We start from the raw sequence: 20,809 nt of genomic DNA on the forward strand, positions 1-20,809 counted from the left end.
GCACACAAAGCCTTGCAAGGGTGTCTGGGACGTACTCTGTGCCCCCATAGGGTGGTTGGTGTCCTTGCTCTTATTATATGAACTGAATCAACTCTCTAAGGGCCTGTCTGTTCATGGGGAGTCTCAGACATCTCGGTGGACATGGGCATCCCCCACATCCATACTATGAAGGTCCCAGACAGAAGCCCCAGAACCAGCCTGCACATCCTGAGGCCCTGGAGAACTGGCCCTGCACTCCTCCTTGTGCCAGTCTGAGGGTCTGGTCTGAGGCTCACAGAACCCGCATTGCTCAGTGGTTCCTTAGCATCCTGGAGCTCCGTGGGGGCTCAGGAGACCCACTCGGGCCTGGGTATGAATCCAGCTCTGCTACTCACAGGCTGTGTGACCTTGGGCAAGTCACTCTACCTCTCTGAGCCTCATCTCTTACCTGTCAAATGGAGCTAATAAACAGCTCCCACTGGATAGATTCACAGTGAGGATGAGTGTTAATGGGGCTGTGGCTGCACTGTGCTTAGCACAGCCCCCAGGGGGTTTGGAGAAGACTAAGAATTTCATGGGGTCCTGATCCTAAGAACCAGGACCCTGCTGACCTGTGCTGCCTCCGTGTCTCCCGCAGTGGAGGTCTATAACTGCGCCATGGGCAGCCCTGACTGTTCCCAGTGCCTGGGCCGGGAGGACCTGGGCCACCTGTGTGTGTGGAGTGACGGCTGCCGCCTGCGGGGGACCCTGCAGCCCCTGCCTGACACCTGTCCCGCCCCCGAGATCCGAGCGGTAAGCACCCCACCCCCACCTCCCCCCTCGGAAGCCCGTTGCACCCACATGCCTGAATGTGCACACGTACAGCGCCCCACGTGGGCTCAGGGACCCGCAGCACACGTGCTTGCACACACCCAGGCCCTTGCGCACTGTATTACCCGCTGAGCACCTGCTGGGTGCCAGGCCCTGCCCGGTGCTCGAGACACAGCAGGGAAACGAGTACCTGCCTTCTCAGAGCTAATGTTTTAGTTGGGGTTAGGGGACAGCAATAAGAAAGGAAATAATTTACATAGAGAAGGTGGTAAGTGCTACGGCAGGGCAGGGCGGGGGCATTGGGAGTCTGCTGGGGCTGATGGTCTCTAAAGTTTATAGCGAGGTCAGGGAAACCTTGCTGATAAGGTGAAAATGGGGGCTGCCAGTAACACTGAAGCCTCAGTTTTAATTAAGAAAAAAATCTCCGGGAAGGAGTCGGTTTAGCTTAGCCTGGGTCAGGTGCCCATTCCAGGCCCAGTCAGCTCTGGTTGGGATGTAGGGTCATGTGGTCAGACATGGCCACTGGGAGTGGACCTCGGTGTCCCCAGGAGACACCCCTCAAATAGCAGTGACTCTGTCCCTATGCACTGGTGTCCCCAGACCCAAGCGGGCTCAGTATCACAATGGGCAGCCCCAGTGACCTGCCAAGTGGCTGGCAGTGCCAGCGCTCTCAGAGCCTCCCCTGAGTGATGGGTCTGCCTGGCCCTGCCTCCCCGGGAGCCTGCCGCCATCCCAGCCTCTGAACCCCATTCACCCCTTTCTCCGGTCGCCTGGCAGATTGAGCCCCTGAGTGGCCCCTTGGATGGCGGGACCCTGCTGACCATCCGCGGCAGGAACCTGGGCCGGCGGCTCAGCGACGTGGTCCGTGGAGTGTGGATTGGCAGCGTGGCCTGTGAGCCGCTGGCCGGCAGATACACGGTGTCAGAGGAGTGAGTAGAGGGCAGTCCCTTGGGCCATTCTGAGTGACCTGCAGGCCCCACCCGCGCCCCGGAAGTGCCAACTGCATCTCTGCCCTCCCATCTCCCTTTTCTTCTCCCCCCTCCCCCCTCCGCCATCCCACTCTCCTTGGCACCCTTCTGCTCCCCAGAAGTCACTCACGCCTGGGTCTCCCGGCCATTTCCACCGTGCGTCCTGCCCTTTCCTGCTGGGGACACCACTCAGGCGCCTGCTCCCCTGGGAAGCCCTCCCGTGTTCCCCTAGACCAGCCCTACCTCCACGGAAGCCTTGCTCCGATGAAAAACATTGCTGTTAGGAAAATGTGGGAGCCACTGGTGGCGCAGAGGTCTGGGCCTGCAGCGGTGGAGCCTGGCCCGGAGGGCAGGGAATGAGCTGGGTTTCCTTTCCGAAGGCTGTAAGTCATGCTTGCAGATAAGGCCATCAGTCTACCAGCCTAGCAAATGTTCTCATGGTTGGAGAACTTTCAAATATCCCCAAAGACCATCTTATCCAATCCCCTCGTCTTATAGCTGCAGAACTGTCGTAAACTCAGGTCGGGGGTGGTCCCGGGGAAGAGCTTGGCACCAGGGTGACTCCTGGGGGACTCAGTGGCTGTTTTCCAGCGGATGGGGAATTGTCTCAGTATCTTGACATGGGTAATGCCATTGGGTGTCCTGGCCAAATAACAGCGCCAGGTGTGAGTGGGAGGGTGGGTGGCTGAGTGCAAGGATGGGGCGCTCACACACCCTGGGGGTGGAGCAGGGGCCATTGCTTGAGGGAGAAACCAGATGGCACCTGCCTGGGCCCCCAGGATCCGCTGGCTGCTCCTTGACCAGAGTTGCCTTCCCCAGGATCGTGTGTGCCACGGGGCCAGCCCCGGGGGCGTTCTCAGACGTGGTGACGGTGAACGCCTCCAAGGAGGGCAGGTCACGGGAGCGCTTCTCCTACGTGGTAAGGGAGGCTGCAGCCTATCCCCTGCCCACCCTGCCAGGCTCGCCCCGGGCTGGCCTGAGGCCTGACCGCCTGCCTTCCTCCCCACAGCTGCCCCTGGTTCACTCCCTGGAGCCTGCCGTGGGCCCCAAGGCAGGGGGCACCAGGATCACCATCCACGGCAGCGACCTCCATGTGGGCTCCGAGCTCCAGGTCCTGGTGAATGACACGGAGCCCTGCATGGAGCTGGTGTAAGCCCGTAGGCCGGGGGGCTGGGGGGCTGGGGGTAATGTCCTCGCACCAGCCATCACCAGGGACTTCACTGGCTGTGTCCCCTTGGCCAAGCCCCTTCCTCTTTCTGAGCCTCAATTTTCTCAGCCGGTAAGAACAGTACCAGTGACTTGTGGGAAGTGCTGTGCCCAGCATACAGTAGGTACTTCATAAGTGACCTTAACCTGCAGTGAAAATGGTGATGATTGTACACACTCTGAGAGCTGCCGCTGGCCCAGGGGTGTGGCTAGTGGCAGGGTTGTGGTCCAGAAGCTCTTGGTGAAATACTTGTCTTTATTATGCACTTAATGTGTACCAGGTGCCATTGATAGGCATTGCTGTGGGTACCAAGATGAGCCCAAAAGTCTCAGCCCTCAGGGTACAGCAGACACTCTCACAGGAGCTAGGAACATCCAGGAGGGTCAGGATTGGGAGAAGTCAGAGCTCTCAGGGCTGTGGGCGCAGGGCCCTCACCGGGGCGAGAGCCAGGGGAGGGTTTCTGGGAAGCTTCTTGGAGGAGGTGGGATGGGGCAGGTCAGAGAAGAGAAGGCAGGGCATCCAAGGTGGGGCAGACAGCGCAAGCAAAGGTGCGGCAGTGGGAATGTGGAAACAAGATTTCTGTATGAGGTGGGGGCCAGGTGAGCAGGCCTGGACCCCAGGCCACGTGCCCCAGGTGACGGGGTGTTGGTCGCTGGGGAGTGACGGAGGCGCGTTCCTGCTGAAGAGGCCCGCGTCCTCCGCAGGCGCACAGACACCAGCATCACCTGCACGGTGCCTGGGGGCGCCCTGCCAGCCCCCGTGCCCGTGTGCGTGCGCTTCGAGCACCGGGGCTGCGTGCGCGGCAACCTCACCTTCTGGTACAAGCAGAACCCGGTCATCACGGCCATCAGTCCCCGCCGCAGCCACGTCAGGTGAGACCAGGACGTGACCCCAGGCCAGGGCACTCCCTGGGGCTGCACCTGGGCTCACGGGGCTTGCTGTCCCCCCACAGTGGCGGCAGGACCATCACGGTGGCCGGCGAGCGTTTCCACATGGTGCAGAAGGTGTCCATGGCCGTGCACCACATCGGCCGGGAGCCCACGGTGAGGGCGGGGCCCTGGCGGGCAGGGCTGGTTGTGGCCCCGGCTGACCAGGCGTCCCTCCACCACATCTCCTCATCTCTGCCTCTCCTGTCTCTTTGCCTCTCTCCCCCTCTTTTCCCACATCTGATTATCCCTCCCACCCCCACCTTGGCCCTGGCCCCCCTCAAAACCAGCTCTGCAAGGTTCTTAACTCCACCCTCATCACCTGCCCATCGCCCGGGGCCCTGAGCAACGCGTCAGCCCCTGTGGACTTCTTCCTCAACGGCCGGGCCTACACAGATGAGGCAGCCGTGGACGAGGAGCTCCTGGACCCCGAGGAGGCCCAGCGGGGCAGCAGGTTCCGCCTGGACTACCTCCCTGACCCACAGTTCTCCACGGCGAAGAGGGAGAAGTGGATCAAGCACCACCCCGGGGAGCCCCTCACCCTGGTCATCCACGTGAGTGCCAGTGGGTGCCAGGTGGGGGGCGTGAGCAGGCCGGGCTTAGCCACAGGCCTTACGAGCAGCCCTTCTGCTCCCGCAGAAGGAGCAGGACGGCCTGGGCCTCGAGAGCCACGAGTACCGGGTCAAGATTGGCCAGGTGGCCTGTGACATCCAGATCGTCTCCGAGAGAGTCATCCACTGCTCGGTCAACGAGTCCCTGGGCACAGCCAAGGGGCAGCTGCCCATCACAGTGAGTGGACGGGGCACTAGAGACAGAGGTGGGCTTGGCCCCCAGTCTTGTCCCAAGTGCCCGAGCATCTGCCCCCTGTCCGGCACGTCTCAGCTGAGCGTTGTCGTGCTCAGAAGCTTAGACAACCATGGCAAAGAGGAGCTTTACCTCCCCACTTGGCGGATGAGGAAACTGAGACCCAGAAACTTAGTGATCTGTTCAGGGTCGGTGATCGGCCCCAGCTGGCTCTCAGAGGCCATGACGAGTTGTCCCCGTTCCACTTGTTGCTCTACCCAGAGTCTGGGCCGCCAGTTGCCATGCCGAGTCATGGAGGGAGGGAAGCAGGAGTGGAGAGAGGGCCTAGAACGTGGGATCTCTTCTGCACTGTACCTGCTTGCATGCCTCTTGAGATGGGGTGCTCACTCCCTCCCGGGTGGCACATGCCACCCAGGATGGCTCCGACTGCAAAAGCTCCCTTTCACCTGTACCCCAGTCCCAGTTCTGCCCTTTGAGTCCTAAGAACTCACCTGCTCCCCTGGTCGTTGGGCAGCCCCACAGATACTTCAGGACATGGCCAGGCTCTATGAACTGCCCGGCCACTGGCTCTTCTGCTGCTCCTCCCAGGCTGTAATAATAATCACAGTTGCCTGTATTTATTGAGTCTCCCTTCTGTGCCAGGCTCGGGACTAAGGGCTTGACAAGCATCATCTCATTTAGCCCTCATAGCATCCCCAGGAGATGGGTGGGGCTCTCTCTGTCTTATAGTTGTGGCATCTGAGGCTCAGAGAGGTTAGGTGCCTTGCTCAAGAACGCACAGCTAGCAAGGAGAAGAGCCAGGGCGTAAGTCCAGGGAAGATACAATCCCCTCCCCCCACCTCTGTGCAGATCCAGGTAGGGAACTTCAACCAGACCATCGCCACACTGCAGCTGGGGGGCAGTGAGACCGCCATCATCGTGTCCATCGTCATCTGTAGTGTCCTGCTGCTGCTCTCCGTAGTTGGTAAGGAGCCCCACCCTCGTGTCGTTTTGGGGGGCAGACCTACCCCACTTTGCCTCAGCCCCTCTGAAGACAAGTGGGTGGGAGAGAAGGCATAGTGGGCCGGGGCAGACTGAACAAAGGCGTGAAGGTAGGAATGGGTGAGGCGCTCAGAGGGTGGTGAGGAGTGTGCCCCGGCCACAGCACAAAGGGTGGAGGACAATAGCTGTTGAGAAGTATGCTGGGCCCAGGCGATGGGCCCTGAGTGCCATGCAGAGGGATTCGGATCCTGTTCTCCAGTCAGTAGGGCCTGCTGAAGGTACTTATAAGAGGGCTGTTCAGGAAGATTAACCTTCCTCTTAGGTAGGCTATACCACTATTAAAATAATGGTTATGAAAGTAATGTATTCAATGTAGCATGGAAATTGAAGCCCTCATACACTGCTGGTGGGAATTTAAATGGTGCCATCGCCATGGCAAACTCTCTGGCAGTTCCTCGACGTGTTAAATAAAGTTACCGTGTGACCCAGCAGTCCCCGTCCTGGGTATCTGCCCGAGAGAAATGAAAACATATGTCCACACAAGCACCTGTGCATGAATGTTCATAGCAGCATTATTCATCACCAAAAGTGGCAACAGCCCAGATGTCCATCAGCTGATGAATGGATAAAGCAAGTATGGTTTATCCATACCATGGGATAGTATTAAGCCATAAAGGAATATATATATTTGATACATCTCATTGTATGATATATATATATAGATATATTATATCTCAGAAAGGCGTTATAAGTACTGCTTTGTAATTTTTTAGAAGTTCTGACACATGGTACAGCATGGATGCCCCTTGAGGATGTCATGATAAGTGAAAGATGCCAGACATAAAAGATCATGTAGTTTGATTCCGTTTATATGAAATGTCCAGAATAGGCAAATCGATAAAGACAGAAAGCAAATTAGTGGTTGCCAGGGGCAGGGGGAGAGTGGATGGGGACTGACTACTTGTGGTTATGGGTCTTCAAGGGGCAGGGAAAGTGTGCTAAAATTAGATAGTGGTGATGGTTACACAACCCTGTGAATATACTAAAAGCCATTCAATTGTATGCTTTACATGGATAGACTATATGGCATGTGCATTATATCTCAATAAAACTGTTTTTAAAAAAGTAATATATTCAATGTAGAAAATTTAGGGAAAACTGGGATAGAATATATAATATATAAAAATATTATACATATTTTTTGGCTGCGTTGGGTCTTCGCTGCTGCGCACGGGCTTTCTCTAGTTGCGGTGAGTGGGGCCTACTCTTCGTTGCGGTGCACGGGCTTCTCATTGCGGTGGCTTCTCTTGTTTCGGAGCACGGGCTCTAGGCACGCAGGCTTCAGTAGTTGTGGCATGCAGGGTCAGTAGTTGTGGCTTGTGGGCTCTAGAGCTCAGGCTCAGTAGTTATGGCGCATGGGCTTAGTAGCTCCGCGGCATGTGGGATCTTTCCCGACCAGAGCACGAACCCGTGTCACCTGCATTGGTAGGTGGATTCTTAAGCACCGCGCCACCAGGGAAGTCCCATGTATATTTTATGCATCTCGTTGTATGAGATATATAGAGATGTGTTACATCCCAGAAAGGGGTTATAATATAATACTGCTTTGTAATCTTTTAAAAGTTTCTTAATTCACAAGTAATACCTCGTCGTTGTAGAAAGAACTGAAAATGCTAAATAGCAGAAGAAGAACAGAAATCACCCATAATTCTGTCATCTAGAGAAATCCACTGTTTACCACTATTTTATTTTTTTTCACTCCAGTAATTTTTTAAAATTAATTTTTATTTTATATTATAGTTGATTTACATTGTTGTGTTAGTTTCAAGTGTACAGCAAAGTGATTTAGTTATACATAAACATATATCCATTCTTTTTCAGATTCTTTTCCCATCTAGGTTATTAGAGTGTTGAGTGCAGTACTGTGTGCTATACAATAGGTCCTTGTTGGTTATCTGTTTTATATAGTCGTGTGTGTATGTTAATCCCAAACTCCTAATTTATCCCTCCTCCCACCTTCCCCCTTTGGTAACTGTAAGTTTGTTTTCAAAGCCTGTGAGTCTGTTTGTTTTGTAAATAAGTTCATTTGTATCATTTTTTTTTAGATTCCACATATAAGTGATATCGTGATATTTATCTTTCTCTGTCTGATGTCCTTCACTTAGTATGATCATCTCTAGGTCCATCCATGTTGTTGCAGGTGGCATTATTTCATTATTTTTTATGGCTGAGTAATATTCCATGGCATATATGTACCACATTTTCTTTATCCATTCCTCTGTTGATGGACATTTTGGTTGCTCCCATGTCTTGGCTATTGTAAATAATGCTGCAATGAACATTGGGGTGCATGTATCTTTTTGAATCATGGTTTTCTCTGGATATATGCCTGGGAGTGGGATTGATGGGTTATATGGTAATTCTGTTTTTAGTTTTTTAAGGAACTTCCGTACTGTTCTCCTTAGTGGCTGTATCAATTTACATTCCCACCAACAGTGCAAGAGGGTTCCCTTTTCTCCACACCCTCTCCAGCATTTATTGTTTGTAGACTTTTTGATGATGGCCATTCTGATCAGTATGAGGTGATACCTCATTGTAGTTCTGATTTGCACTTATCTAATAATTAGCAGTGTTGAGCATCTTTTCATGTGCTTTTGGCCATGTGTTTATCTTCCCTAAAGAAATGTCTGTTTAGATTTTCCACCCATTTTTTGATTGGGTTGTTTGTTTTTTGATATTGAGCTACATGAGCTGTTTGTATATTTTATAGATTAATCCCTTGTCGGTCACTTCATTTGCAAATATTTTCTCCCATTCTGTGGGTTGTGTTTCTGTTTTGTTTATGGTCTTTTGGGTTTTTGTTTTTGCTGTGCAAAAGCTTTTAAGTGTAATTAGGTCCCGTTTGTTTTTATTTTCATTACTCTAGGAGGTGGATCACAAAAGATAATGCTGTGATTTATGTCAGAGTGTTTTGCCTATGTTTTCCTTTAAGAGTTTTATAGTTTCCAGCCTAACATTAGATCTGTAATCCATTTTGAGTTTATTTTTGTGTATGGTGTTACAGAATGTTCTAGTTTTTCTTTTACATATAGTTCTCCAGTTTTTCCAGTACCACTTATTGAAGAGACCGTCTTTTCTCCACTGTATAGTCTTGCGTCCTTTGTCATAGATTGATCATAGGTGCGTGGGTTTATCTCTGGGCTTTTTATCCGGTTCCATTTATCTGTATTTCTGTTTTTGTGCCAGTACCATACTGTTTTGATTACTGTAGCTTTGTAGTATAGTCTGAAGTCAGGGAGCCTGATTCCTCCAGCTCCATCTTTGTTTCTCAGGATTGTTTTGGCTATTCAGGGGTCTTTTGTGTTTCCATACAAATCATAAAATTTTTTGTTCTAGTTCTGTGAAAAATGCCATGAGTAATTTAATAGGGATTGCATTGAATCTGTAGATTGCCTTGGGTAGTATAGTTATTTTCACAATATTGATTCTTCCAGTCCCAGAACATGGTATATTTTCCATCTGTTTGTGTTATCTTCAATTTCCTTTATCAGCGTCTGATAGGTTTCAGGGTATAGGTCTTTCGCCTCCTTAGGTAGGTTTATTCCTAGGTATTTTATTCCTTTCTATGCAGTGGTGAGTGGGCTTGTTTCCTTGATTTCTCTTTCGGATCTTTCATTGTTATTCTATAGGAATGCAAGAGATCTGCGTATTAATTTTGTATCCTGCTACTTTACCAAATTCATTGATTAGCTCTAGTAGTTTTCTGGCAGTATCTTTAGGATTTTCTATGTATAGTATCATGCCCTTTGCAAACAGTGACAGTTTTACTACTTCTTTTCCAATTTGGATTCGTTTTATTTCCCTTTCTTCTCTGATTGCTGCAGCTAGGACTTCCAAAACTATGTTGAATAATAGTGGCGAGAGTGGACATCCTCGTCTTGTTCCTGATCTTAGAGGAAATGCTTTCAGTTTTTCACCATTGAGAATGATGTTTGCTGTGGGTTTGTCATATATGGCCTTTATTATGTTGAGGTGGGTTCCCTCTGTGCCCACTTTCTGGAGAGTTTTTATCATAAATGGGTGTTGGATTTTGTCAGAAGCTTTTTCTGCGTCTATTGAGATGGTCATGTGGTTTTTATTTCTCCATTTGTTAATATGGTGTATCACACTGATTTTTTTTGCAGATATTGAAAAATCCTTGCATCATTGGGATAAATCCCACTTGAGCATGGTGTATGATCCTTTTAATGTGTTGTTGGATTCGGTTTGTAGTATTTTGTTGAGGATTTTTGCGTCTATGTTCATCAGTGATACTGGCCTGTATTTTTCTTTTTTTGTAGTATCTTTGTCTGGTTTTGTTATCAGGGTGATGGTGGCCTCATAGAATGAGTTTGAGAGTGTTCTTTCCTCTGCAGCTTTTTGGAATAGTTTCAGAAGGGTAGGTGTTTATCACTATTTTAAACAAACACACATTTCTTATTATAAGAATGGGACATGGAGCCTTATCTTCCTGGCCGTTTCCCAAGCCCTTGGCCCTGTAGTTTTCAACCCACTGGGGAGGAGAGGACCATGAGCTGAGGCGCCTACCCCAAGGAGCTGGAGCTGAGGGGTGCAGGCAGGACCTCTCCCTTCAGGCCCAGGCCCTGCACAGGGCAGGTACCGACAAATGCTCTCCGAAGGGCTTTCATTGGCCTGACCCGCCTCTCTGCTGCCCACAGCCCTGTTTGTCTTCTGCACCAAGAGCCGCCGCGCTGAGCGCTACTGGCAGAAGACACTGCTGCAGATGGAGGAGATGGAATCCCAGATCCGAGAGGAAATCCGTAAAGGTAGCGGGTGGCGACCATGCGGGACCTTGGGCCTCGGCTTCACCATCTGATCCACTCACAGCCACTGCCTGTTTACCAGGCTTTGCTGAGCTGCAGACGGACATGACGGATCTCACCAAGGAGCTGAACCGCAGCCAGGGCATCCCCTTCCTGGAGTACAAGCACTTTGTGACCCGCACCTTCTTCCCTAAGGTCAGTTCGGGCCCCTGCCGGCTACTTCAGGAGCTCCTCGACCCCTCCCTGGGCCCTGAGAACCTAGAGGGCACTTCTGTGCTGATGGGAGAACTTGACAAGTGCAGCCTGCGCCCCTTGAGCAGTACGAAACCTGCACGCCTGCCTGTGGCAGCCTGGGCCCCTGCCCTGGCCTGCCGAGGGAGAGGGCCCAGTTTCCCCCACTTGCCTTCTCTGCCCACTGATGTTTTAATTGTCCATACAGAAGCTGGCGGCCAGGCCCACTTTTCTCGTGGGGGTGCTGGGCATGCCTCCCCTCTCAGGGGGTGAGTAGAGGCACCAGATCACTGCCAGCCCCTCTCCTTTCTGAGCCCCTTCCCAGGGAGGCTTCTCTGGGTCTCCACATCTCCTCCTTCTGTCCACTGGACTCTGTCCCATCCCTTCCATGCCTCCTTGTGCTGCTCCAGGGGCCGCTGCCTTGTCCCCACCTCCCCTGGCCTGTCAGGAGTGTTTATGCCAGCGGCCAGCAACCTCCGCTGGCCCTGTCCACACTGTTCTCCATGCAGCAGCCACAGAGAGCCCATATTGTGGTCCCTGCAGGCATTTCTGCCTCAGTTTCCCTCATTCTGCACGGAGCTGCTGTGGCTTCCCCTTCAGCCTCGTGCACTCGAGCTTTGCCACACCTGGGCTCATGCTGCTTCTGCTCCTTTTCCTTCAGGAAGCCCCCGAGGACTCCCCTCCCCTCTCCTCTGGAGTCCTGTGGCACCTGGGTGTGGCCCACTGCCTCTTCTTCCTTTGTAAAGTGGGCTTTGGCATTTGTCGAGTGGCCCCCTGCATGCGTCAGGGGAAGGTGCAGCCCTGCCGAGATGCTGGGGGTCTGCGGCCCTGCTGAAGGGCTGGGGGTCTGCCTCCACAGTGCTCCTCCCTCTATGAAGAGCGTTACGTCCTGCCCTCCCAGACCCTCAATTCCCCGGGCAGCTCCCTGGTGCAGGAGACCCACCCACTGCTGGGAGAGTGGAAGGTGAGTAGCCCTCCACCCGTACACACACACACACACATTGGGCTGCCTCAGGGCAACCCCATCTCTCTCTGGGCCCCACTTTCCAGCTCATCTGACCCATTGATCCTAATCATGGGAAGTTGGGAGGAACCTGCCATTGTATGGTAGTGAGCCCTCCATCACAGGAGGTATTCAAGGGGCTATTCAGGGTGTTCTACGTGCTGACCCCCAGGCCAGGTAGAGATGGGAGAGGATTGGGTCCCCCTGGACATCCCACTCCCCCTGCTGCTTAGAGAATGGAAGGTGAGAGGGTCCCCCCCCCCACCTCACACAGGGATACTGGGTTGCCTTCAGGCACCCTTGCCTGAGCTTCACTTTTCAATTCAACTGAGCCACTGTTCCCATTCACAGGGAGGTAGGAGGCGTCTACCACTAAAGGTAATGAGCTCCCCCTCCCAGGAAGCACTTGAGGAGCCATTCAGGGCATCCTAAGTGCTGACTCCTAGGCCAGGCAGAGACACTGGACCTCTGTGGGCACCCCCTCACTGAATGCTTCTGCAGATCCCCGAGAGCTGCCGGCCCAACATGGAAGAGGGCATCAGCCTGTTCTCCTCGCTGCTCAACAACAAGCACTTCCTCATCGTCTTCGTCCACGCACTGGAGCAACAGAAGGACTTCGCGGTGCGGGACAGGTCAGGCTGCGAGGCTCTGGGGGAGGGCAGGGGCCTGCTGGAGGCCACCCAGACGGTCCTGGGTCTGCCTGGCTGGATCCAAGGCTGGGCCAGTTTCCAAATCACCATGTCCTTGGGGCAGCTGGCATCTCCCCAGCGTCAGACCCTGGGTGCTGGGGCGTTGGAGGTCCTGAGACCCCCCTCCCCATTCTTCCCCTTCCTGGTCTGCTTGCTAGGACAGGGCTCGTGGGCATGGCGGTTGCTGTGCATGGTAGGGAAGGTAGCCCTTTCTCCAGCGAGATTTTAGTCACACTCACCCGTCCATTCCAGCGACAAGGTAGCAGCAGAACCCCCACTGCGTGGTCCTCGGAGCCCAGGGCCTTGCGGTGCGGGTGGTGCTGACGCCCCCAGCCCATGCCCACCCACAGGTGCAGCCTGGCCTCCCTGATGACCATTGCGCTCCACGGCAAGCTCGAGTACTATACGGGCATCATGAAGGAGCTGCTGGTGGACCTCATCGACGCCTCGGCCGCCAAGAACCCCAAGCTCATGCTGAGGCGCACGGAGTCCGTGGTCGAGAAGATGCTCACCAACTGGATGTCCATCTGCATGTACAGCTGCCTGAGGGTGAGGGTGCCGGGCAGCTGTGCCGCCGCCTGGACCTGATTTCATTTTATTCTCATGCCAACTCTGCCGAAGGGATTATCACGTTCTTTGTGCAGATGTGGAATGGGGGGCTCAGAGGGCACAGGGACAGCCCCATAGGATCCATTATACAGATGGGGAAACTGAGGCTCAGAGAAGGCCTGACTTCCTGCAAGGGCTCAGAGCCAGCCCAGGACGGAACAGAGGCTCTGTCAGTGGCATTGTTTCAGAAGATTGTTTTCTCAGTCCTCATATGCCCCCTGATGTGCCTTTGAGTCCAGCTCTGCCACTTCCCTGCTGGGTGACCCTGAGCAGGTTGCTTGCCCTTTCTGAGTCTCGGCGTCTCAGCAATGAGAATGACACCCCATACCTGGAAGGGTTGCTGGCAGGATGAAATGAATGTGGCCACCCACATTAGGCGATGTTCGAGCTTGGAGTCCACAGAGACACCTCTGGGTGGGGGATGGGAGGCAGTGGCACCAGGATCAAAAGGAGGGTATGAGCAGGCAGCCACGGAGGTATTGGCAGAAGCGGGTAGCGAAGGCATTCCAGGTTGGGGCCGGACTCTGGAGTGTGGGCTGGAGGCCAGGGGCTGGGCCAGGCAGTCTGGCCTCAGCCTCTGACAGGCGCGCACCTTCCGCAGGAGACGGTGGGGGAGCCGTTCTTCCTGCTCCTGTGCGCCATCAAGCAGCAGATCAACAAGGGCTCCATCGACGCCATCACAGGCAAGGCCCGCTACACGCTCAACGAGGAGTGGCTGCTGCGGGAGAACATCGAGGCCAAGCCCCGGGTGAGCCGGGCGGGCGGGCAGGGAGGGGTCCCGCACCCCCGGAGAGTCCCGGCTCCACTGCTGCCCGCCCCCCCCACTCCCCACAGGCTGTCTCCCCTCCAGGGCCCGGTGGTCGCCCGCTGACCCTCCCCCTCTCTCCTGCAGAATCTGAACGTGTCCTTCCAGGGCTGCGGTATGGACTCGCTGAGCGTGCGGGCCATGGACACAGACACGCTGACGCAGGTGAAGGAGAAGATCCTGGAAGCCTTCTGCAAGAACGTGCCCTACTCCCAGTGGCCGCGTGCCGAGGACGTCGACCTAGGTGGGCAGGGTAGGGCAGGGGCGGCAGGCGTGGGGCTGCTTCAGCAGCGCAGGCTCCTGCCTTGGGCGCACACACTCCCGCCGCTCATTAGGTGTGCGCTAGCTGTGGCTCTGGGGACGTGCAGACAGATCAGCTGCCGGGAGCTCTGTGTGGGGCGGGGAGGGGAGACAGGGCCTGCGGTGGGAGGCCGATGCAGGCTGCTGCCCCAGCAGCTCTGAGGTCCCAGTGATAGCCCCGAGGATGAGGCCTTTCCAGAGCTCCTGCTCTGCGCCCGGCACCCTCTCCCCTCCCCGTCTCCCAGATGGACGAGTAGAGGCTCAGAGACGACAGGTGTGGGTGCCCCCGGTTCTCTCCCCGTGTGGCCCGCTGGGAGCCTGCCTCCCCGTGGCCCCTGCTCCCAGCCCTGATGCCCTTCCCCCTGCCCGCAGAGTGGTTCGCCTCGAGCACGCAGAGCTACATCCTGCGGGACCTGGACGACACCTCGGTGGTCGAGGACGGCCGCAAGAAGCTCAACACGCTGGCCCACTACAAGGTGGGCCCCGGCTCCACCCACCTCCCACCACTCCCAACCTCCCTGACCTCCGACCTCTGACCTCGGCCTCTCTCCCCCTCAGATCCCTGAAGGTGCCTCCCTGGCCATGAGCCTCACAGACAAGAAGGACAACACCCTGGGCCGAGGTAGTGCTGGTGGACGTGGGGAGGGCCCCTTCTGAGCGGCCCCAGTGGGGAAGCTGAGGCTTGGAGGGACGGGGCTGGGCCGGGCTGAGGCTCCCTGCTGGGGGCGGGGCCGGGCCCCCCTGCCGCAGGGCTGCTTGGCAGGGCCTGTGGCCAGGCCTCTCAGCGCTGGATTCCTGCAGGCAGCAGAGAGAGGCCCCAGGAGGGTGGGATGTGATTCCAAGAGGCCATGTGGGCTTTGGCCTGTGTCCCCGCCTCAAACATCCCATTCATACCTTCAGATGCCCCAGGCCTGGGGTCCTAGGCTCCTCTGGGTCTTGGGGTTCCCTCCTGAGGCAAGGAGCAGGCTCTCGGGTCTCTCCCAGTGAGGTCTGGGCTGGGGGGTGAGGGCCGCCGCCCTGCCCTACTCGAGGGGCCGTGACCATCTCCCTGCTGCTGCCGTCACCTGGTGGATGTTTCCGTCTGTCAACGCCTCTGTCTTTCTCTCTCTACCTCATTCTCTGCGTGTGTCTCTGGATCTCGCTCTCAGCTCTCTTACTTTGCATTTCTCTCTCTGTGCCTTGTTCTCTCCACATGTCCGTTTCGCTCTGTCCATGGAGCTCAGTTTCTTTCTCCATCTTTTGGTCTCCATTTCTGTTTCTCTCTCTCCCCACTCCTCTCTCGTTTATTGTGTGTGTTTTCCCTCTCGCAGTGAAAGACTTGGACACAGAGAAGTATTTCCATTTGGTGAGTGCCCTGCCTCCGGCCCTGGGCGTGCCCGCCCTTCACTGGGTGTCGGCTTGGCTTCCTGCCACCCTGGGCCTCTGGGGGCAGTGCTTGCAGGCCCTGGGAAAGGCTGGAGTGGGGAGCGGGAACGGGACCCAGGGTAGCTCGCGTGCACCACAAAGAGAGCCCAGTGCCCACGGGCGGCCGGGGATGGTGCCTGGCGCCAGCACTGACCACTGCCCTGGCCTCCCAGGTGCTGCCCACGGATGAGCTGGCAGAGCCCAAGAAGTCCCACCGGCAGAGCCACCGCAAGAAGGTGCTACCAGAGATCTACCTGACCCGCCTGCTGTCCACCAAGGTGGGCCCACCCTCATCTCTGTGTCCTCACTCCAGTGGGTCAGCTGTGAGCACACACTTGGAGTGAGGGGGACAGTGCTTCCCCTGTGGGGCCAGCCAGGCTCTGGGGCGAGAGGCTGAGGGCTTTGGGTCCCAGCTGAGGAGGGGTTTGCTCCCAGCATGAAGGGTGCCCGATGACAACTTCTCTATCAGCCCGTGTGACATGGAGGGCAGCAGAGGCCCAGTGATGCCCCCAAGGCCACACTGCTGGGGCAGCAGAGTGGGCGCCTGGGAGCTCACACTCCAGCCCAGCAATTCCCTGCTCTATGTCTCAGTCCTTCCAACACCCTTGTGGGGTAGGTTGCACTAACCCGTTTCACAGACAGGAAGACCGAGGCCCAGAGAGGTTAGATGACCAGCCTGATGCCACGTAGCTTCCCCATTCACCCAGCACTGCTCAGTCCCAGCACCACGGGCTCCCCTGAACTGCCAGAGGTGCCTGCTTACCCCCCTCTGTGTGGTCCTGGGCTGACGACGGCCACCTCCTTCCATGCAGGGCACGCTGCAGAAGTTTCTGGATGACCTGTTCAAGGCCATTCTGAGTATCCGTGAAGACAAGCCCCCACTGGCTGTCAAGTACTTCTTTGACTTCCTGGAAGAGCAAGCAGAGAAGAGGGGGATCTCAGACCCTGACACCCTACACATCTGGAAGACCAACAGGTGGTGGGCCAGTGTGGTGTGGGTGGGAGGCCAGGGGGGGAGGGCTGTGTGATTCACTCTATCATTGGGGGCAGCAGTGGTGCGGGGGTTCAGAGCCTGGTCTCTCAGCCCACCGGCCTGGGTTCAATCCCTTGTGCCATTCCAAGCTGTGTGACCTTGGGTAAGTGACTTAACCTCTCTGTGCTTTAGTTTCTCCTAGCTATAAAACCAGGGCAGTAAAAGTAACCCACTTTAATTTTAAGAATTAACTAAAAGTGAGCATTGTCTAAGTTTTGCCCTTACCATCACTCTCCTCCACCCCTCTGCGGTGGGCACCGTCAGCTCCGTTTTACAGATGAGCACACTGAGGCTCGTGGAGATGTTCCTGCCCCCGATCACATCCCTCCTTTGAGGCACGGTTTACCTTTTCATGGTCACAAACCCCAACAAGAAGTTGTTGAAAACCTTAGCCTAACGCTCAGAAAAACATGCCGCAGACCTAGAAGTTTCTGTGTAGCTGCAGGGGCTGCTCAGAGCTCTGGTTGGGGTGGGGTGGGGGGGTCTGTATGTCCCAGGCTGCCCAGTCACTGGGGAGGAGGGTGTTACCAACCCTCTGGCCCCCTGAGGCTAAGGATCCAGGCCTCTTCCCTCCCTCAGTTTGCCTGGTGACCCAGTTAATGATGGACTTCCCGCAGCCATGCAGGGGCTGGAGGAGGAGCCATGGGCTGCGAGGCGGGGGCAGGGCGGGGGTTCTAATGGGAACCAGGACTGTCTCGCTGGCTCCAGGCTGCTGCGTGAGAGCGGGCGACTCTGCAGGGGTGGGGCGGGCAGCAAGGGTGAAGTCAGGCCTTGCAGCTCCTGCCGCAGCCCGTGGCCCTCTCCACACAGGAAACCCGGCTCCCAGCCCCTCTGCTGCCCCAGCCGGCCGGGGATGGCCATCAGCCGCATTTGTGGGGGAGCAAACCGAGGTTTCCAGAGGTTCCGTCCTGTGACTAGTCTCCGCTGGCCTCGAGGGGCAAAGCCAGCCTGTCCCAAGCCCCCTCGGCAACCACTGCCTCTGCTGCCCACCCCCGGGGGGGGCTCACGCCGCTGCCCCTGTCACTCTCTGTCCCACAGCCTTCCTCTCCGGTTCTGGGTGAACATCCTAAAAAACCCACAGTTTGTCTTTGACATCGAGAAGACGGACCACATCGATGCCTGCCTCTCAGTCATCGCACAGGCCTTCATCGACGCCTGTTCCATCTCGGACCTGCAGCTGGGCAAGGTCAGCTGCTCCTGGGCAGCCCATCTGGTGCTGATGGGGACGGAGATCTTCCTGGGAGGGGAAACAAAAGAGCTCAGATCTGGGGGACGTGGGAATGAACGCGGTCATCAGAAGCGGGGGGGGGGGGACTCCCAGAAACCGCCACCCACAGTCAAACTACGTGGCTGCAGACTGGCTGCAGCTGCCTCAGGTGTGCCCCGCACCAGTTCCCAACGCTGAGGCCGTGGAGCCAGGCCGGGAGAAGCCAGAGTGAACGTGGAAAGCCTGTGTGGTCTGGCACACCATCGGAGACCCGTGGGCTCCGGACGGCAGCCCTGATGGTCAAGAGCCATCCAGTGGGCACTGAGTGAAGGGGTGGGCAGAGGGGGGCACAAGTGACCAAGACCTTTGAATACATGCAGGAGGGAGACCCCTGAGGCATCTGTCTGCAGGGAGAGGACCCAGCTGGCTTTAGCAGGCCCGGAGGAGAGAGAGTGGCATTCCAGGCCGAGGGAAGGGCCTGGGCCGGGCAGGGAGGCTGTGAGCGTTAATGAAATGGTAGAGTTAGACCTGCCCCTGCAGGAGGGCCGGTGCCCGGCCCTGTGTTTAGCCCATGACTTTCAGAGAGAGGCCACGAGAGGCAGAAAATGCCGTCACCTCTCACACACTATCTCGGAAAGCAGGACGCCCATGACAGAGAACTGGGAACATACTTGGCACGTTTTGCTTTCAGGCGTAGGAAACGTGGTGGGAAATATTCCACTGAGACAGCAGTCAGGCTTCCAGAAATCTTAGCCACCAAGACCCATATCCCTAAGCAAGGATACAAACAAAACAGCCTGCGTGTCAGAGAGCTGGCACAAGCCCATGCACTTTCCCCCCAGAAGTCGGTCCCCCCTTGAGGTCATCACCCTGACACTTCCGTAGAAAATAGGGCAGGGGTTCCAAGTATAAGGGCGGAGAGGAGAGGGGTGGGGGTCCCTGGTCCAAAGCCCGCAGGGCGGGGACGTTCAGTGATGGGCTCGGTTGTGTGGCAGGAGAGACGAGGGCTCATCCAGGAGAAAACGAGTCTGTGTCTGAATCCCTCACTCCTCTCTGCCCAGGACTCACCAACCAACAAGCTCCTCTACGCCAAGGAGATTCCCGAGTACCGGAAAATCGTGCAGCGCTACTACAAACAGATCCATGACATGACTCCGCTCAGCGAGCAGGAAATGAACGCGCACCTGGCGGAGGAGTCACGGGTGCGCCGCAGGACCTTGCCGGGCGGGACTCGACCGTCAGCGAGGAGCTGTGTTTAAGCAGCGAGTCTTGGCTGGGCTGGGTTGGGCCGGGCCTGGTTTTGACCATGGAGTCAACCTCTCTCCGACTTCCGCCTTGTCTTTCCTCACAGAAATACCAGAATGAGTTCAACACCAACGTGGCCATGGCAGAGATTTATAAATACGCCAAGAGGTATCGCCCACAGGTGAGTAGCCCCCAGCGCGAGGCCCCCCTCGGAGCTACGATGCCCCCATGTCAGCCCTGCTCACTGCCACCTGCTCAGGGAAACAAACCCAGGGTGAGGGTCCCTCTCAGGCATTCATATCCCCAGGACGTTTCCGCTTTGGGGTGGCCACCAGCAGTGGAAATCCAGGCGGTGTGTTCTCCCCCAGGATGTGCAGTGGGACCCGGGGGTCCTGGGCCCGGGCTTTGGCCCAGCTCCCTCCGCTTCCCCCTCAGATCATGAGCGCCCTGGAGGCAAACCCCACAGCCCGGAGGACGCAGCTGCAGCACAAGTTTGAGCAGGTGGTGGCCCTGATGGAGGACAACATCTACGAGTGCTACAGCGAGGCCTGAGCCTGGGGGATGGCAGGACGGGCGCCCTCCCTCGAGTTCGCTTTGTCCCCAGTGCCTCGGACTCCGGCTGGGAAACGACGCAGCACGAGGGGCCTCTCTGAGCCAGCCAGCGGAGCCCCCAGCCCTGGCCCCTTGGGCACCATCCCCTCCCACCTGCCCCCAGACCCGGCTCTGGGCTGGGGGCTCAAATGCTGCAGCCGTTCCCCGGTAAGGCTCCCACCGTCCACCCAGCACAGCCTGGACGGCACCCCACTTGCTCTACCCTGCACGGCCCAGTGCTAACGAACCCACCGATGGGCGAACAGGCCACCCGGCCCTGAGGTCGCAGCCGGAAACACTACCTCATCCTACCCGGTGGAGGGGAGGCCCCTTGAACCAGCCCTCAGCTGGTTTCCACTTCTTCAACCACCAAAATGTCGTCCCCTTCTCTACTCACCTGCAGAGGACCCTGGCCACACGCCGTCCAGCAGTGTCAGGTTTCTGTTCTTGAGCGGCCGCTGGCTGAGTGGGCAGCACCACCGCCCGCGGGAGGCTCTGTGCTGCCCTGGGAGCCGGGCGGGCAGGGGCCGAGGGGACAGGTGCTGGGCGATCCTGGTCTCGAGGGAGGGGAGGGGGCTGAGTTGCACCGAGGCTGTAGCTGGGCTACTTGATCTTGCTGGAAGTGTTTCTAAAGAGAGCACCACTTTTTGTTGTTGTTTTTTTTTAAAAAAAGCTTTTATATATTAAAAAACTTATCGCGCGCCAACTGTGAATAGCTGCCACTAGTGCAGAGGACCCGGGGAGGGGTCCCGAGGGGCTCCCAGCGCAACACTGGAAATGACTGTTCCAGGGGACAGGCAGACCTGGCAGAGACCCCCCGCGCCCTGAGAACACCGTCCTTTCTGTTCTGCCAGAAGCGGCTGGCTGGGGCTGACCCAGCCAGTGCTGGGACAGGTCGCAGACCTTGGGGCTGGGCTGGAGGGGGAGGCTGGGATGCTCTGGAACCTTCTTTATAATAAAAGCCTGATGGGAAAACCTGCCGTGGGCTCCAGCCTTTATCCTGAGATGGCTGTACTTGTAGCAGAAAGGAGGGAGGGGGGCCTGGCTTAGGACCCTGCCCGGCTCCCCTCGTGAGGGGTGGGCAGATACCAACTCCGCTTCCAAGAAGGTTCAGTGGGGAAACGCGGGCATCCACTGACCGCCAGGAATATGTCACAGCTGCTGTGTGCCATCTACCCCTGGGTAGGCCCTGCT

General features: G+C 56.5%; 1 protein-coding gene across 1 annotated transcript in view; it reads left to right on the top strand.

Moving 5' to 3' along the window:
* PLXND1 (plexin D1) overlaps positions 1–20,586 on the top strand; it is a 51,806-nt gene extending 31,220 nt beyond the window's left edge. Inside the window, exons 12-36 of the mRNA XM_030840934.2 lie at positions 617–771; positions 1,567–1,718; positions 2,577–2,676; positions 2,767–2,906; positions 3,669–3,836; positions 3,917–4,007; positions 4,181–4,444; positions 4,530–4,679; positions 5,544–5,658; positions 10,394–10,501; positions 10,581–10,693; positions 11,589–11,693; positions 12,234–12,364; positions 12,772–12,970; positions 13,632–13,778; positions 13,923–14,079; positions 14,508–14,611; positions 14,694–14,757; positions 15,446–15,480; positions 15,713–15,817; positions 16,352–16,515; positions 17,611–17,758; positions 18,841–18,981; positions 19,131–19,205; positions 19,460–20,586. Coding sequence (XP_030696794.1) covers positions 617–771; positions 1,567–1,718; positions 2,577–2,676; positions 2,767–2,906; positions 3,669–3,836; positions 3,917–4,007; positions 4,181–4,444; positions 4,530–4,679; positions 5,544–5,658; positions 10,394–10,501; positions 10,581–10,693; positions 11,589–11,693; positions 12,234–12,364; positions 12,772–12,970; positions 13,632–13,778; positions 13,923–14,079; positions 14,508–14,611; positions 14,694–14,757; positions 15,446–15,480; positions 15,713–15,817; positions 16,352–16,515; positions 17,611–17,758; positions 18,841–18,981; positions 19,131–19,205; positions 19,460–19,576 — 3,248 coding nt within the window. The 3' untranslated portion in view covers positions 19,577–20,586. The remainder of the gene's footprint in view (positions 1–616; positions 772–1,566; positions 1,719–2,576; positions 2,677–2,766; positions 2,907–3,668; positions 3,837–3,916; positions 4,008–4,180; positions 4,445–4,529; positions 4,680–5,543; positions 5,659–10,393; positions 10,502–10,580; positions 10,694–11,588; positions 11,694–12,233; positions 12,365–12,771; positions 12,971–13,631; positions 13,779–13,922; positions 14,080–14,507; positions 14,612–14,693; positions 14,758–15,445; positions 15,481–15,712; positions 15,818–16,351; positions 16,516–17,610; positions 17,759–18,840; positions 18,982–19,130; positions 19,206–19,459) is intronic.
* Positions 20,587–20,809: the final 223 nt, after the last annotated feature.

This window comes from Globicephala melas, chromosome 11, assembly GCF_963455315.2.
Source record: "Globicephala melas chromosome 11, mGloMel1.2, whole genome shotgun sequence".
Classification (NCBI taxonomy): Eukaryota; Metazoa; Chordata; class Mammalia; order Artiodactyla; family Delphinidae; genus Globicephala; species Globicephala melas.